This window comes from Mesoplodon densirostris, chromosome 16 (assembly GCF_025265405.1).
Source record: "Mesoplodon densirostris isolate mMesDen1 chromosome 16, mMesDen1 primary haplotype, whole genome shotgun sequence".
Lineage (NCBI taxonomy): Eukaryota > Metazoa > Chordata > Mammalia > Artiodactyla > Ziphiidae > Mesoplodon > Mesoplodon densirostris.
In genome coordinates this window covers 52,388,431-52,406,331 of record NC_082676.1, presented here as the reverse complement: position 1 = coordinate 52,406,331, position 17,901 = coordinate 52,388,431, and the positions used below count along the sequence as shown (strand labels likewise).

The 17,901-nt window shown below is 36.2% G+C and overlaps 1 protein-coding gene and 1 non-coding gene across 3 annotated transcripts in view; one reads left to right on the top strand and one right to left on the bottom strand.

Moving 5' to 3' along the window:
* Positions 1 to 17,901, bottom strand: part of SMG1 (SMG1 nonsense mediated mRNA decay associated PI3K related kinase) — a 96,287-nt gene that overhangs the window by 52,220 nt on the left and 26,166 nt on the right. For both annotated transcript variants that reach the window (XM_060079091.1, XM_060079092.1), the window contains 15 exons: positions 16,586 to 16,644; positions 15,360 to 15,573; positions 12,688 to 12,813; positions 12,214 to 12,286; positions 11,024 to 11,121; positions 9,585 to 9,758; positions 7,288 to 7,512; positions 5,617 to 5,718; positions 4,729 to 4,998; positions 3,077 to 3,207; positions 2,389 to 2,550; positions 1,834 to 1,952; positions 860 to 947; positions 668 to 769; positions 133 to 273 (listed from right to left, as the gene is read on the bottom strand). In XM_060079091.1, coding sequence (XP_059935074.1) covers positions 133 to 273; positions 668 to 769; positions 860 to 947; positions 1,834 to 1,952; positions 2,389 to 2,550; positions 3,077 to 3,207; positions 4,729 to 4,998; positions 5,617 to 5,718; positions 7,288 to 7,512; positions 9,585 to 9,758; positions 11,024 to 11,121; positions 12,214 to 12,286; positions 12,688 to 12,813; positions 15,360 to 15,573; positions 16,586 to 16,644 — 2,084 coding nt within the window. The remainder of the gene's footprint in view (positions 1 to 132; positions 274 to 667; positions 770 to 859; positions 948 to 1,833; positions 1,953 to 2,388; positions 2,551 to 3,076; positions 3,208 to 4,728; positions 4,999 to 5,616; positions 5,719 to 7,287; positions 7,513 to 9,584; positions 9,759 to 11,023; positions 11,122 to 12,213; positions 12,287 to 12,687; positions 12,814 to 15,359; positions 15,574 to 16,585; positions 16,645 to 17,901) is intronic.
* Positions 13,172 to 13,280, top strand: LOC132477223 (U6 spliceosomal RNA). The gene has a single exon (XR_009530239.1). It is a non-coding gene; the product is annotated as a U6 spliceosomal RNA (small nuclear RNA).

Genomic DNA, 17,901 nt, shown 5'->3' with positions numbered 1-17,901 from the left:
TTTGAGAAGAATATTACTTTCTACTCTGCCACCCCTGACATATTTTCTCCTCAAAAGTGGGCACAGGGTTAAGACATTCATGTATATTTAAATTACTTTTCCCAGATGAAAGAGTCAAAGAAATAATCTTACCCTGTTCTATGAGAGTTCCCATACAAAATAAAACTAATAACATCCGAGAAATCTTGTGGGTGGAATGTGTTACTTGGCGCTTTACTCATGTGACTTCTTAATGCTAAAGAAATTTCTTGAATTTCTGTGTGGTTGTTATTGCTGTAGACAGAAAATAAAGTCATTGTTATGCAAAATGTTTTCCTTAAAAAGTTAGTTCATACTGTAAATGAATCATTTCCCTGCTAACTAAATTTGAAAGTAAAAACTGATAAAATTAAGACTTAAAAAATACATACAGAAATGTTACAACTTTGAAATTTAAGGTTCTTAAAGCACCAAAATTGACCTAATTTAAAACTATAAAAGAACACAATTTAGTTTTACAAATAATAACTACTGAGAAACATATTTTGAAATTATAAGTATTATTCTGTAGCAATTATCATCTCTTCAGTCACTGAGAAGTGCCATACAAGATGTGATATTAATTCACTAATAGGCAATTTGTCTTTTCCTGAACTAAACATTGTGGGATGTCTTTGCACCAACATACCTCAAGACAACATCTAAAGGAATTGACTTCAATAGCTTTCCAAATGCTTGTCGAATACGAGTTCCACTATGGACTAGCTGAACACGGCAAACATCAACACACCTACAAAAAAATGAAATAGATAATACAAGTGTGGAATATTTCCAAGGATCAAAAGGGCCAGGGTCAAAATATTGGATCTTTAATCCATACCTCTGTAAAAGATCGTCTGGTAAGGAAGAGGACAAAGCATGTAGACTGCTGCATGCTTGTAGACAGATATTCACATCTTCGACAAGAGCTATTAAAAATTTAAAGACACTTTCAGCTTGCCAGAAGAAATTATATGCCACTATGTCATAATTTTCTGAACCCATTCATTTCAATAAACACTGAGTGCCTACTATGGATGAGGGGCTGCTCTTGCCTGGAACCATCACTGGCAGTAACATTTGGGAAAATGATACTCTCAACAAAACCCACTCAGGGTGACTAGTCTTCACCCAAACCTTTCTCTGAAGGAAACTTTAAAAGTACATGGGGGCTTCCCTGGTGGCGCAGTGGTTTAGAGACCGCCTGCCAATGCAGGGGACACGGGTTTGTGCCCTGGTCCGGGAGGATCCCACATGCCGCGGAGCGGCTGGGCCCGTGAGCCATGGTCGCTGAGCCTGCGCGTCCGGAGCCTGTGCTCCGCAACGGGAGAGGCCACGGCAGTGAGAGGTCCGCGTACCGCAAAAAAAAAAAAAAAAAAGTATATGGAATGTATAAACAATCACATAAGCTTAAAAATGTGACAATCACTTAAAAACAACTTGTTTTTCACATATTAAGAATGGCAGGGGCTTCCCTGGTGGCGCAGTGGTTAAGAATCTGCCTGCCAATGCAGGGGACGCAGGTTCGTGCCCCGGTCCGGGAAGATCCCACATACCGCGGAGCGGCTGGGCCTGTGCGTCCGGAGCCTGTGCTCCCCAACAGGAGAGGCCACAACAGTGAGAGGCCCGCGTACCGCTAAAAAAAAAAAAAAAAAAAAAGAATGGCAAAAAAATTAACACAGATTATGCATTTGTCATTAAAATGGGGATGATACATTTCCAGTCATGAAAAGCACTCGGTGACTATCTTTCTGCCATTAACAAAGATCTCTTTTAAGCACTGATTAACAAAATTAAATAATCTCAGATTCTTACTGTTGGCTAAAAGGCCTTTGCAAAATTTATGGAAAGATGGAAGAGAGAATAAAGGTGCATATGTTTCAGACTTCTTCATTAAAACAGCCACTTCCAAAGCCCAGGTCATTAATAGTTTCCTGAAACACAAAATATACAGTTGATTTCACATTAAAAAAAATAGAAAAACATCTTGAAAAACTTACTCTTTTTACATTAGTTTTCTTTTGGTCTTTTAAATACCTCAAGCAATAAGAAACAAATATTAAAACTATAGAAATTCCTTTGGCAAAACTGTCTTTTAAGGAAATCTCCCCAAACTAGCATAAGTTGTAGCAAAAAATATTTTAAAATCTCTATAAATACATTCATCTATAAAATATTGCAGGAGCGGGAGGTTTCATGTAATTCAGGAAAGAACAAGAAATTCTAGATTAAATAATAAAAACAAAAATTTAAAGTGTTTCACAATGAAGAAGTTGCTCTACCCATTCAAAGGACAGTCTTCATTTCTTTTTCTCAAATTATGAAGCCAAATTAACAAAAGTTAGAAACAATATTATAAGTATTAGTTACCTTGTGTCCTGGTTAAGATTATCTTTCTTAAGCAATATTCCCAGGAGATTTAATATAATTGAGAAATGTTTTTTTGTAGCTGTAGTTACAGTACTAATCACCGCTCCATCAAACAAGGATGGGGACGAGGAACTAAGACTACTAGATATAAAGTGGTCATGCCTGGAAGACAAAATTTGGATCATCTTTTTATCTCTCATTTTTTAAAAAAAAGGCAATTCCAAAGTTAAATCAATACATATTTTTAAAAACGTACTCTAGGGACTTCCTTGGTGGCGCAGTGGTTAAGAATCCGCCTGCCAATGCAGGGGACACGGGTTCGATCCCTGGTCAGAGAAGATCCCACATGCCACAGAGCAACTAAGCCCTTGCGCCACAACTGCTGAGCCTGCGCTCTAGAGCCCGCGAGCCACAACTACTGAGCCCGAGTGCCACAACTCCTGAAGCCCATGCTCTGCAACAAGAGAAGCCACCGCAATGAGAAGCCCACTCACAATGAAGAGTAGCCCCTGCTTGCCACTAGAGAAAGCCTGCACACAGCAATGAAGACCCAACACAGCCGAAAATAAATAAACAAATTTATAAAATAAAATAAACTTATAAAATAAATGTATACTCTAAAGGGCCCATCTTCCCTTTTCAAAAAAAAAATTTTTTTTTTCTTAAGAAGTGTATGTAAATACATTACCTGGTACAATGAGAATACAACGTGTAGAGCACTGCGTACTGAATGGCAGGGAAGTGAACAGCCAGGTCGCCATGCACAATCATCAGATTCTTACTAAGGAGTGCAAAGACAGTTGGAGACAGTGCCCACATCTGATGACATACAAAAGAAAGTAAATGTATGGCTCCTCTAAGACATACATGAGCATACAAAAAGTTTATCCTTCAAAATATGTCTACACATTTTTAAAAATTAAAATTGACAGATTTAAATTTGGAAACAAGCTAGTACACTGAACCTGGGATCAGCAAATATTTCTTGTGAAGATGAGAGTAAATATCTCAGCCTTTGCAGGCCACATGACACCTCTGGTACAACGTCCAACTCCTCAACTCTGCCACTGCAGAGAGAAAAGTTACAGACAAAAAAACCGGATGAAAGTGGCTATGTTCCAATAAAAATTCTTTACAAAAAGAGGTGATGTTTGGTGATGGTTGCACAATTCTGTGAGTATGCTAAAAATCACTGAATTGCATACTTTAAATGAGTATTATAATGTATGTGAATTATATCTCAATATTTTTTTTAAAAAAGAAAAAAAAAAAACACGTAGTGGGCTAGATTTGGTCCATGGACTGTAATTTGCTGATCCTTCATCTAAACAAAGCCCTTGCACCCTTCAGTGTAGTAGATCGTATTTCCTCAGTTTTCCATGTACTTCAAATGGCAAGTTGCCCTGTCCAGTGAGAAAAAAGGCACACCCTGCCACTCTAAGCCTTTTCCATCCTTCCCTTTCTTTCCATTGCTAAGATACTCCTTTCCACCTGACTGCCCTGTCCCGACTCCCTCTCGTTTCCAGAGTGCAGGATGTAAACCTCAAATCTGAGCACAATGTAAATTTCCCAACAACCAAATTTTAGAATGCAAAGAATGGAAGAGTCTACCGCAGCCTAGCAGTGAGGGAAAGAGCAGCTATGGAGGGACACAGGGCAATCTGATCTAACAATATGGAAAGCATGCAAATATAAACATCAAATCTTGACTCTTCTCTCCCTTCTCTCTTAGACTACATTATCCCCTTAATTATATCCCATTACTTTTCATTACGAATAATGTTTTTCAATCCTGCAAGGTCCAATAGGAGGGAGAAATATACTAACCACAGCAATAATTATAAATGAAAAGCATGGTCACTTCAAATTTCTTACAGGAATAAAATCTTTATTCTTTTTCCAAAAGAATATATGAATGTTCCTAGAGAAAAGTAGTTAGTCAAAAAATAAGGACCATATGGAAGCACTAACTCTAGTGGGAAGAAGGAAAAGAGTACCAGGGGAAGAAGGGGTTGCCTATTAAAAGAACTATACAAACTTGCCCTGTAGAAAATGTTGACAATTTTTCTAAAAGCATGCTAGAGTAAATAGGAGAAAGCATTAAAATGCATTTTGTAAAAAATAAAACAAATATAAAAAACTTATCAAGGAAAGCAAGAGCTAAACATAATGGCAAGAAAATATTCCTGTCAATTTTAATTATCCAGGCATGTCCAAAATATGGCTGTTTGATCTATGTGATTCTGTAGACACACTGCCTTGATAGGTACATGAAATATGTAAACATGCAATAAGAGGCTGAAATGGGATAAAACAAAGTCATTACAAGTAAATACTCACCCCAATCAGTGAGTTTTTAGCATTTCCAATTGTAGTCAGAGCACTGAGGTCAAATATAACTACAAATTTTGCATTGTCTACATTGAATACATGATTCTTAAAAGCCTCATGTTTTATTTCGGAACAGGCATCAGGAAGTTGTAGACTATGTAACAGGTTGTTTAGGGCACAAGTCATTTCTCCCAAAATTAATTTATAGGCAGTCTCCAGAACAGGAATATTCTTCAGGCCGAGCACTGCTTGATAAACAGCATGGGCTACAGCAACAACCTTAAAAAAAGAATTCAGGAAAGTGATAATTAAATGGAAAGTATATTACTATCTGCATAATGGTGATGATGCACATCAGTTTAAGACTGATAAATTTACTGTCCAAAACACCAAAGACCTTAATTTTTAAAAAAGCAATTTAGGAAACCTACATAGTATCAGTAAGCATTTTAAAATCTATAAAGCTTTATTAAAAAAAAGCGTCCTCTAAATTAAAAGTGACGATGTGAAATTTCTTAAAAGTCCTTTTTTTTTTCCAAGCCAGTATCAAAACACATACAAACAGCATTTTATTAAGATAGGTTTTCCTACATCTACTTAGAAAGTCTATACTGGCTTTGACTGGTAGTCGGTTAAGAAGCTAACGATGAAGTTTTATTTACAACGTACACATGACATTTTAATGAAACAAATTTAATAAAATCTGAAAAAACTATCTGCATATCACTCATCAAGGTATACAGTATGAAAATCAAATATTAAGTTAATCATTATAATTTCTATATTCTAAATCAAATATTTATCATTTTGATTTCATTTATGTAGCCTACTAAGGAACATGATTCAAACTCTTCAATGACCTAAGTTTATCAAAAGTCTGATCAATGAATCACTTACCTCTTTTTCTTTATGATATCGCAAAAATAGTAGTTTAGATGATGGTATAAATAGTTTTTCTACAAATGATGATGGCAGTTTTGTATTTATCTGTTCAACAATCTAAAAGAATAAAATAAGAAATGAGCTATCAATTCACAAAAGAACATGGAGGAATCTTAAATGCATATTTCTAAGGGGAAAAAAAAACCAATATGAAAAGGCTGCATACTGTATGATTCTAACTATATGACACTCTGGAAAAGGAAAAACTATAGAGGCTTCCCTGGTGGCGCAGTGGTTAAGAATTCACCTGCCAGTGCAGGGGACATGGGTTCGAGCCCTCGTCCGGGAAGATCCCACATGCCGCCGAGCAACTAAGCCCATGCGCCACAACTACTGAGCCTGCACTCTAGAGCCCGCACTCTAGAGCCCGCAAGTCACAACTATTGAGCCCACGTGCCACAACTACTGAAGCCCGCGTGCCTAGAGTCCATGCTCCACAAGACAAGCCACCACAATGAGAAGCCCGCGCACAGCAACGAAGACCCAGTGCAGCCAAAAATAAATAAATTAAAACAAACAAACAAACAAAAACTATAGAAACAGTAAAAAGATCAGTGGTTGCCAGCCAGAAGAGGGGAGAGAATAGGTGGAACACAAGGGATTTTTAGGGCACTGAAACCCTTCTGCATGATACTGTAATGGTTAATACATGGCATTATACATTTGTCAAAACCCATAGAATGTACAATACAGAGAGCGAACCCTAAAGTAAACTATGGACTTTAATTAATAATTATGTCTCAATTTGGCTCATCAGTTGTAATAAAAGTACCACACTAAAACAAGATATTAATAACAGTAATAGAGGAAACTATTGGGGGAAGAGGTTATATGGGAACTCTGTACATTCTGCTTAATTTTTCTGTAAACCTAAAAACTGCTCTGAAAAATAATCTATTAAAGAAAAAAGTAATATATCTAAGCTATATGTTTAGGCCTTAACATTGTGACATTAAAATGTTTAGATACCAAAATAGGATACATGTATTTATACTTAAACATGGGTTTTTTTCACATTGGCAAAGGGAAGTGTAACTATGGCAGAAATGTTTAGCAGAATGTCATCTAGAATTTGCTTTGAAATAATCCAGTTGGGGATGCAGAGATGGCAAGGATGAGGCAGAGAGTAGGAGGCCTAGATGAAACCAGATGGGCCATGTGCTTCTAATTATAGAAACTGAGTACTAAGTATGCAGAGATTCATTATACTACTCTACTTTTTTTAAATATACTTCAAAAGGTCCATAATAAAAGGTGGAGAGAGGGGGGATATTTATAATTAAGAAAAGAATAAAAACTATCAAAGAAGTTTTCATGTTTCAGAAACAAAACATAACAGGGTCTTTCAAAATAGCTACCAAGTACCTTCTCTACATAGTATTTATCAGGAGTGCTAGACAGTCTCATGTGAAGGATGATATTTCATCCAAAAAAAAAGTAAAGCTACACTGAGATGAGCTCTCAAATACTAAAAGTACACAGATACTAGAGAAAAAACAAACTAGATTATATAGATAAGACTACTTAATGCAAAAAACCACAAACAAACAAGGGCTTAATTTCTTCTGCATCAATTTAAATTTAAGGGCCTGAATAAACATATTAAACAAAAAAGAATTCACATACCAATGTGAGTAAATTCAAGACTGAGATGATATAATCTGTACCACAAGTCCGGCAATTCTCCAGTTGATCTAATCCATATGTAATAACCATGTCACAATGTATAGTCATGCTAGGATCCAAGCTGCCGAGCAAAACACCAACACACTCATTAGCAGCTGTCAACACAGCCTCAGAAAAAAACACCTGGTTTGCCGCCGTCACACATCTCATTACTCTGTACAGAACCTGCAATGGGGAAAACAAGCAGCTTTAAAAAAAACTCATATTCTTCCACAGAGCAAGAAATATTTTCTATTTAATGCAGTTTCAATTGAAAATTAACTGCCTGCCTTGTCAGTAGTCTCTTAATATTCTAGTTCTCAGTGGCTGAATAATAATAAGGGTATCTCTGGTACAATACACAAGAAGGATATTGCCTAAGTATTCTAAAGTACTATTGTGACAGGAATGGAATTTGCCATACTCTATTTCCCTTATACCCAATTCCTATCCCCCCACCAAAGTCACTAAATGGTTGAAGTTCAGAATCTTCATAATAATCAGGAAATACACCAGAACTTAGAACAGTAACAGTGTTAACAACATGGGAATAACCTGCTGTGAGAATAACTTTCTGTAATCTAGCACTTGGACTTTTAATCAATCTTTTAAAACTAAATATCCAAGATAGCTTTAGCTTATGAAAGTTCATGTACTGATGGTCTCTATGTAAAGATAAATATAAATATTCTCATTCATAACATAATACCTATTTGAAGATTATGAAACTCTTATCATTTCCAGCCCCCAAAACCCCCAGTAAACTATAGTAGTCAATGTACTACATTTCTAATAAAAATAACTTAGGAAAAAACAAGTACAGAAAAACAGATACAGAAAAGATTTTTCTCAAATATTCTCAAATATTTTCTCAAATATTCTTTGAAAATTCTCAAAGAATTTTCTCAAAATATTTCTCAAATTTTTCTGTAATATTCAACAACTACTACATATAGGGTTTTCTTGTAAACCTGCATATAGATTTAAAAGGCCTAAAAGACCATTTTTGGCAAAGACCTAAAAGACCTTCATAAAAGAGTACATTTAATATAGAACTATCCCAGAAAATGATACATTCCTGTCCTTTTGTTTTATATCTGAGTTAACTGCTTTTATTTCAACACTGACAAAGTCATCAACCACCCATCATCTTTCAGACAGTAAAAATAAAAATATTAAACCACTTGGATCAGTTTTAAAATATTAACGTGCTGGTTTTAATTATCTTCAGGACATTTCTGCTCAAATACACAATTAACTTACCAAGAATTACATATATAATTAATGTCCTATTTTATCTAGCAAAGTGTTCAACAAAGTAAATGCTCATAAAAGCTAGAATTTTATACTAGCAGTAAAATTTTAATCATTTAGGTTAAATCTTTTATGACTTTATCACACAGGTTTCTTCTCCCTTCTTATTCAAGCAGAATATAATGATGGGGGTTCATTTCTCACATCCATTACACTGAACCACTCACTGGACTGTAATACAGTGCAGCTGAAGTCTGGGGCTGCTGAAATGTGGCAATCTAGCTACTTCTTATAATTGGTCTCAGGCTATTACATAGTTTAAGTTCTTATATCTTTATATCCTTTGATGTCAGGCTATCAAGTTGTTTCATCCTGTCATGCTTAGAGAAAATTACTTTTCGAGGCTTTCTCTGTTAAGAGTTATTCTTAGTATGTTGAAAAACTAAAAGGAGACACAATAATTTTAAAGCAAAACTCAGTATTATTAAAAAACTAGGGGGCTTCCCTGGTGGCGCAGTGGTTGAGAGTCCGCCTGCCGATGCAGGGGACACGGGTTTGTGCCCCGGTCTGGGAAGATCCCACATGCCTTAGAGCGGCTAGGCCTGTGAGCCATGGCCGCTGAGCCTGTGCGTCCAGAGCCTGTGCTCCGCAACGGGAGAGGCCGCAGCAGTGAGAGGCCCGCGCACCGCAAAAAAAAAAAAAAAAAAAAAAAAAAAAACTAAAGAATAAGATTTTAAAATTCATGTTAAAAACAAGAATAAATGAACCTACAGAGAATCTCCTAAAAGAAAAGTTCATAGGCGTTTAAAAATTTTTTTCATCAGGTTGGGGGGTGAGGGGAGTGAGATATAGAATTCCCTACTTTTCTGGCTATTTAAGAAAGTGGCCAGAACCTACACACGTTAAACAAATGAGGGATTAATAACATAGCTCACTAGGTAAACAGAAGCATTTAAAAGGAAAGGCAATTTTGTTGAATGATACTAAAGACTACTAAAACTTACATCTGTTACGTATGCCTCAGTAATTGGAGGACCCCGAATTGGGCTGAAACGTTCCCCAATGCTCCTCACCACAGTACTGAATACCCGGAGAAGCGCTGCCAACTTTGGTAAGGACACAGATGGAGGTGGAACATCTTCATCCACTGACTCCCCAGAGGCCACATGGCTGAGGTCCTAGATGTGAATTCAACACCATTCTTATTTAAGTAAGACATTGTTTAAAAAACAAAAAACAACTCCCAATTTTAAAATCAATTAACTTTATAGTACATTTTTACAAATAAAGAGGAATTTTGGCTTATGAGAAAAGGAAACATGAATCTAAGTATAAAAGTAGATTTTGCTTCTCTAATTATTTAAATAAGCAAATATTAACCTCAATAGATTCTTTGAGCCACTCAAGTCAACAGTATACTAAGCCAATATTATTCACATGAAGAGCAAGGGGGGTTGGGGGCGTTTAGAGGAGGTTGGTTTAAAAAATTATAAGACCTTAGAAGACCTAGCCTACAGATTTATAAGTTAGCTGAGGAAATTAGACATACTCAAAGGAAAAGATTAGCAAAAAACGGGGTACTAGAACCAACATATACCTACACATAATTAAGCACCAAAATAATCAAAGAGAATTAAATCTTAGGGATAGCAAAGGGAAGTCTCTACAAACTAGAATGGGTGGCTTATCAGAAGCAGATCAGCTTTTAAAGGTGTGCTAGGAACCAAGACATCCTAGGCATAGGGGTAAAGAAACATGTGGAAGCAAAGTATTCCCTCACTTTACTCTGAAAGGGAGCAGATAGATTGGTACAGTTCAAAGTAGTGAAGTAGTAACTGTTTGCTAGAAGTAGCAAAAGGATAAAGAAAAGATGAAGCTAAATCTTTATGGAAGCCTTGACCACCAAACAAGAATCTTGGTAATTACCAACTGAGTAGGGAAGAAACACTAAGATGGCAGGTTTAAGTCAGGACAGTGGCCAGGAAATCCAAGAACCAATAATAGACACTTCAACAGCAGTATTAAAGGTACCATACTCAAAGGTGGCTGAAGCCAAGCCTTGTCCTCCAAAGCATGATCCAAGATTGCCAATATAAGTAAGAGAAAAAAGTCTTTAGGGGCTTTTATACAGTATCAATTCACCTTTTTCATAACAAAAAATAAGAAACAACTGAAGAAAATGTCTTCAGGAAACTACCAGCCACCAAGATTATTTCAAGCTTTGGGAAATTAGGCCTGCAATATTTCTATCTTTCTGGTAATTCTGCTGGCAACTTAAAAACATCTAAAAATAATTAAAATATTGCAATGGTCTCATAATTTTTGCTTAAATGTCAGGTGATCTGAATTGTTCTAAAATAAATCTAGCACTGCTTTAGATTTTTGTTTTTGCTTTTCTCTTACCTGAAATTTTAGGAAATAACTTCATTTTTTATATACTCACCTCAGCATATGCCTCCATGTCCTCTAGAAACTGACCAAGAAGAGTGGTAGAAAATGCAAGATCAGCTACCCAGAATGGCTCCAAACTCTGCAACCACCCTAGGAATCATACAAGAAATTTTGGAAGAGTAGAAAAAAAATTTTAAGTCCAAGTTAAAAAAAAATTTAAGAGAATTCTTTTAAAAGGTATCTGGTTTTCAAGTTGCCCACTCTTGAAACATGCCTTGTATCATAAAATTAGGACTGTAAACTGTTTTTTGTTTGTTTTTGGCCATGCTGCCTGCTGCGCAGCTTGCGGGATATTATTTCCCCAACCAGGAACTGAACCCGGGCCCCCGCAGTGGAAGCGCAGAGTCCTACGCACTGGACCACCAGGGAATTCCCTGTAAACTGTTTAATATACTAATGATTAACCACTACCTCTTTTAATGCTACAGAAATGAAAATACTCCAGAAATTAAAATATAATCTCATGTCCTTTTTTTTTAATAAGTAGATTCAGTATCCATACTGTCACTACACAAAGGACTTAGACTAAAACGTGCCAATCTATGGCCACCTTGGCTTTCTTCTCCAGGGCCACACCTGGCCACCAAAAGTGTACACTCATCCCCCCAAGGGAAATGGGACCACTTGCCAGTGGAACTGAGAGAACTACTCTCACCTGTATATCTTAATTTCAGAAGTTTATTTCACCAAATAAGCTATGAGAAACTACAGCACCTGGAACAAGCTGAAATGTCCAAGTGAGTCATATTAGTCATTCATTTAACTCGGAAAAAAAATTTTTTTCTTTATCATTTATGACAATCCTCTAAATTAACCCAGTTGTTTATTTGTTTAATCAATAGAAAAACAATAAATCACGGATATCCAGGATCTTCCTTTCTACCCTTCAGGGTACTGTCACTGTGGTATCTCCTACCAGCACATGCAGCAAATGACCTGAGATAAAGCCCTTACTCACAGGTGCAACAGTACAATCTGTATTTACTCTCCCTACCTACTACAAAAGCACACATTTTTCCTTTTAAAAGATAAATTTAGCTAACAAGTAATCTTCACCAAAATATCCTCTGAAGCAATTATTTTTCTTGCATTATCAAAAAAGTAGTGTTAACAGCCGGTCTTTGAGAAACGAACACTCCTTCCCACAATATTTAAATGACTGGTATATGCTGAACGACTCACCAGACACCTGCTGTGTAAGCGAAGGTTTCTGAGTATGATCTATATGCCATCCGACTAATATGTCAACTGTATCCTGGATGGAGACAGAGAGAAGGGGACTAATCATTTTAAGGTCTTATTGCTATTCCACCCTGTGGACCATTTCAGAGTAAGAGAACCTAGAACATCTTACGTCCTACCTTCTTGACATTATACATTAAAGGGGGGTTGGGAGGGGCAGGGCAGGAGAATAACAGAACTTTCTTTATGACACTGATGAAATATTTCTTTCTTTAAGTATCTTAAGGTATTAGTGTTAGCAAGTACAGATGGTATTTTTTATAAAACTACATTATTGCATCATTCACTCCTGGACCTTAAAACAAATTATACTCGAAGGAGCAGAAACTTTGTTTTCTATCTAATTCCCCAGGTCCTCATACATGCAGCCAATCCCTTACCCCATGATCTGAAAAGAGGGGGCGGGGAACTCACCCTAAAATTAGTGCTGAAAATATGAGGGTAACATCGAGCTACCAAAAGAATGCACTTAACACATTTGCAAAGTAATTCTGGTGTATCCACATTTTCAAGAATGGACTGCAGGCTGGTCATTACAAGCTAAAAAATAAAAGTTACAAACCGTGAACATTTAATAAAACAGGGAGAAAACAAGCAAATTAGGTTCATTATTTAATAGTGACTATAGCCAAAACTGACTATATCAAAGAAAATAAATTCTATAGTTTTAGTTCCCAAAAAAGTTGAAAACATTTCAATCCACTGTTTTCCCCTCGTTTAACATCTGTTAACATTATTCCTAAGTAACATGTTTACATTGTTCCTAAGTGCTCTCTTCAAAACCATGGGTGTGATTAAAATTTCAAGTACAAAAACTAAGATGTGCTTGGGAAACTTGTCTTTAAAGTACCAGAATTATTTTCCAATTCAAAACACAGAGCAGATGTTGTATGACTTATACTTTAAGATATTAGTACTTGCTTCAAATTGGAATGATTTAAAGAAGGTTAGCATGGCCCCAACACAAGAATGACACACAGGCTCATGTTACCACTATATATATTTTTTAAATAAATATATGGCATACTACCTATAGAATATTTTGCAGCTAAAATTTTTTTTGTTCAAACCAATTTTTTCCCCAAAAGGAAAGTTCTTCTCTACAAAAGAATGATGTTGTAAGTATAGAAGAAATGCCAGAATTAGAAAACCACCATTTTGCAACAGCCAATGCTATAATCTATACAATGCACAGAATATGAATGAATGCTAAAATCAAGTGAAATATTATGAAAAAAACAGGATATTCAGGAGGTCTCACAGTATCATGCCCACATCACTCACTAATTACAAAGGGAGAAAAATAAGCCTTCACAATGGAAAGATCTGGTTGGTCATCACCTTAACCAAGTGATGAAACTCTTCATCTAAGAGTTATGTGAACTGAAGTTATATGCCTGCTAGTGTGATACAACACTAAGTATGAACCCATGAAGTATTCATGACCAAAATATTTGAACTGAATCTAAACAGAAAGGAATAATCAGACAAGCCCAAAACGTAGAACATTCTACAAAATAAGGGGGACAAAAAAGGTGCAGAGAATTGTTCTGCTTAAGAGGTTAAAGAGGCACACCACCATCTTCAAGAGATTAAAGATTCATCAATACATGAAACTTGATGGGATCCTAGGTTAAGACAAAAGTTATAGACATCTTAGTGGCAGCTGCAAAATTTGAACATGGATTGTCTTATGTGACAAAATTTTCTTAGGTATGATTATAATGTTAATATGAGATTAGCCTTAATCTTAGGAGAGGCATGCTGAAGTATCACAGGATAAACCATCATGATGTGTGGAATTTATTTTCAAATAGTTCAACAAAAAATTGTCTCTGTGTGTGTCTGTGTCTGTGTGTGTGTAGAAACAAAACAACTGCAGCAAAATGTTAATAAGTGACAGAGCTAGGTAAAAGATATATGGGTGTTTAATGTATTGGCCCATCTGTTTTCCTGTGGATTTAAAATTTTTCAAAATAAATACTTGGGGAAATGTTCATATTATGAAAACTGTATGCAGAATAAGCCAAATTTGGTGTTATGCTGGTTACAAATGATTTTCTGAATCTTTTCCAAAATTTTTTCACAACCTCTATAATCAAATAAAAATAAAAATTTTAAAGACAGATTTCTCATGTTTTTTAAAAATAACCAAAATAAAACATATCATGAATTGTTTAATAAAAAAGCAAAATAAAGATATCAAATATTCTAAAGACACCACACCCTAAATTTTTAAAAACATTAGCTCAACAAAAACTTAATTACTTATAACTTTGCTCAAAATTAAATTGGGAATGATCTTTTAATAATTCAGATACAGGGACTTCCCTAGTGGTGCAGTGGTTAAGAATGCACCTGCCAATGCAGGGAACACAGGTTTGATCCCTGATCCGGGAAGATCCCACGTGCCGCAGAACAACTAAGCCCATGCGCCACAACTACTGAGCCTGCGCTCTAGAGCCCACGCACAACCGCGCACCACAACTACCGAAGCCCGCGCACCTAGAGCCGGTGCTCCGCAACAAGATAAGCCACTGCAATGAGAAGCCCGCGCACAGCAACGAAGAGTAGCCCCCGCTCGCCGCAGCTAGAGAAAGCCCACGTGCAGCAATGAAGACCCAACACAGCCAAAAAAATAATAATAATAACAGTAATTCAGACACACATTTATTTTATATCACTAGGACTAAGAATTTTTGACATATTATCGAAACTTTAGGCCCAAAATAAGTTGTGGTGTTTAGTTTTTATCTCCCTCAAAAAATGTGAAGCCCCCTTCTACGTGGCTTTCCTCATGGAGCTCCTATTTTCAAATCTGTAAATGATTCTAGTACTACGCAAATTCAAAAGAAAGCTTCTAAAAAGCAAAAAGACAAGATTTTTTAAATAACTTACTTTAAATCTACCTTTAATGTGTATCATTTACTCAAATTCAGAAAGAGGAGTTTTATTTACATCATATATCAATCAGTAGATAACCCTTATTCTAAGTTTCCTTTCTTCAAGCTCCCCTTCAAGGATGTGTGTTATGGACAACTTTCTTCCCAAGCACATCATCATTCCCCCCAACCCTCCATTCTTACCTGCATTACGGATGAAAAGGCTTTCTTTTCTCCTACAGTCTCTAGTGCTTTGTAGGTGGCACATAAGTAGAGGAGTTTAACTTCATCTTTTGCAGATGAGCTAAATTTGCTAAAAATCCATTTGAAGATCTTCTCAGCCTCATAGCTCAGAGAAGCACAAAGAAGGCCAAGACAGCAAGCTCCCTCCTGTCTCAATTCCTGAAGCAATTTGCTACTGTGTATATTTTAATGCAAACAAAACAAAATACACAAAAAGCTTAAGCTTTCAAAGATGACAAGAATGACACATCTTACAATAGAATGTTTTAAATGACTTTATAATTTTTATTCAAACTACACAAAAGGTTGAAATTTTATCCACTTTAAATATTCTCTCCATTCTCTGTCTCCTGCAATACCAAAAGTACCTTTGTTAAGACTTTAGATTTTCTTTTATAGAATCAATTATTTACAAACAGTAAGGAAAGGCTTAGAAATACTAAAATTCAGACTTCAAATTCCATCTCAAACTACATTAATTGATTCGCAGAAAAGGGCAGCAACAAATGATCAGATAAAACACACTATATAATTATATACTTGGTAATATTCAATATGTAAGGACTATAAAATAGGAAATGGTAATAGTTAAATACAGTAAACTTAAAGGACAACACTGATTTAAGTATTATATTAATGAGAAACTATATAAAATAAAACCATCAGAAAGCAGTAAGGTTCGTGACCTGCTGAGATGAGTTTTGGATGCTTTCCAACACTGAAATTCTTTGGGAATCACCATATGAAGAAATGACTGCACACTTTTGGAGAACCCCAGTAGCCTCAGAGGATAGATGGCCTGAATCCACTGTTGCCCAAAGAAGGAAGCTCCCTTTCACCTCTACTCTCTAAGCAGTTTCCAAATGCTCTAGTTCACAAAAGTTAATCACATTCATTCACACTTGCATTAAGAGTTTATGTCATTCTACAAGTCAATGCTCAATTATTCAGTCATGTTGACAAATTTAAAAAAAAGAAAAAAAAAAAGAATGGCTCTCCCTTTCAAGTGGATTCGTTTGTATTCAGTGGTAATTAATGTTTAAATACTTTCACACAAATAACGATGACAAGAGAACCCAATGAAACATTAAGTAGATGTTCATAAATGAAGCCAATGGGCTTATCTTCTTGTACACTTTTTAATAGTTTCTAAAAATATATTTTAGTCTTTTAAATTAGTTACTTACCTTTCATTAAGCACATCATGTACAGCAACCAAGATGTTATCCAATTGTTTAACTAGTACCTTAAAAAAAACACATTAATAAAAACTTAAGATTCCTATACTTTTAAGAATAACACTGTGTACTTTTTTTTTTTTTAACTTGTGTTTCCCTCCAAATTATAACTGGACCACACCTTACTTTTCTTACTATTCCCAGGTCCCAATTATATCATAAGTTAAGAGTGTCATAAGTTTCCTTTCAGACTCTGAAAGAAATTTACCCATAGGAAATATACAGCCATGATCATCAATGGGGGGAAAAAAAAACTCAAAAAGCTTGTGTCATTTACTCTGAAATGCATTTTTAAAACAAAAGATGGATTGATGGATAGAGGAAGAGGTAGAGAGATATATGATAAAGTCATACGATAAAGTGTTAATGACAGAACTTAGACACTATGATATTCACTGTAAAATTCTCTCAAGTTGATGTGTATTTGAAATTTTTCATAATAAAATGGGGAGGGGGGTTGGAGGAAGCTTGCTCTGAACCAAATGTTATTTGACTCACTATACCATTTCATTAATTTTCTCCTGTTCAATATCAAGTTCTTTTTTAAATTATTTATTTATTTATGGCTGTGTTGGGACTGTTGCTGTGTGCAGGCTTTCTCTAGTTGCGGCAAGCGGGGGCTACTCTTCTTTGCTGTGCGCGGGCTTCTCATTGTGGTGGTTTCTCTTGTTGCAAAGTACGGGCTCTAGGCACTCGGGATTCAGCAGTTCTGGCACGCGGGCTCAGTAGTTGTGGCTCGGAGGCTCTAGAGCGCAGACTCAGTAGCTGTGGCGCATGGGCTTAGTTGCTCCACGGCATGTGGGATGTTCCCAGACCAGGGCTCAAACCCGTGTCCCCTGCATTGGCAGGCAGATTCTTAACCACTGCGCCACCAGGGAAGCCCTATAGCAAGTTCTTAATTTAACATTAGGAGACTTATTTGGAGGGTAAAGAAATTTGTAACTGCTCTTGTACTTTATTTTTTTTTGTTGACCGGGCCACACGGCTTGTAGAATCTCAGCTCCCTGACCAGGGACTGAACCCGGGCCACGGCAGTGAAAGCCCGGAATCCTAACCACTAGGCAACCAGGGAACTCCCTCCTGTACTTTACTCTTTAAAGTGTTTTTCCATTTATTTAGCCCTAGCCACCAGACCAAACTTACCCACGAACAAAATATGTACCTCCTACCCCAACTTCACATATGAAAAACAGAGATATTCTGTCCTGGAACACAGAAGAAAATTCCGAGGACAACAGAATAAATGTGTAAAAGGTCAAAGGCAC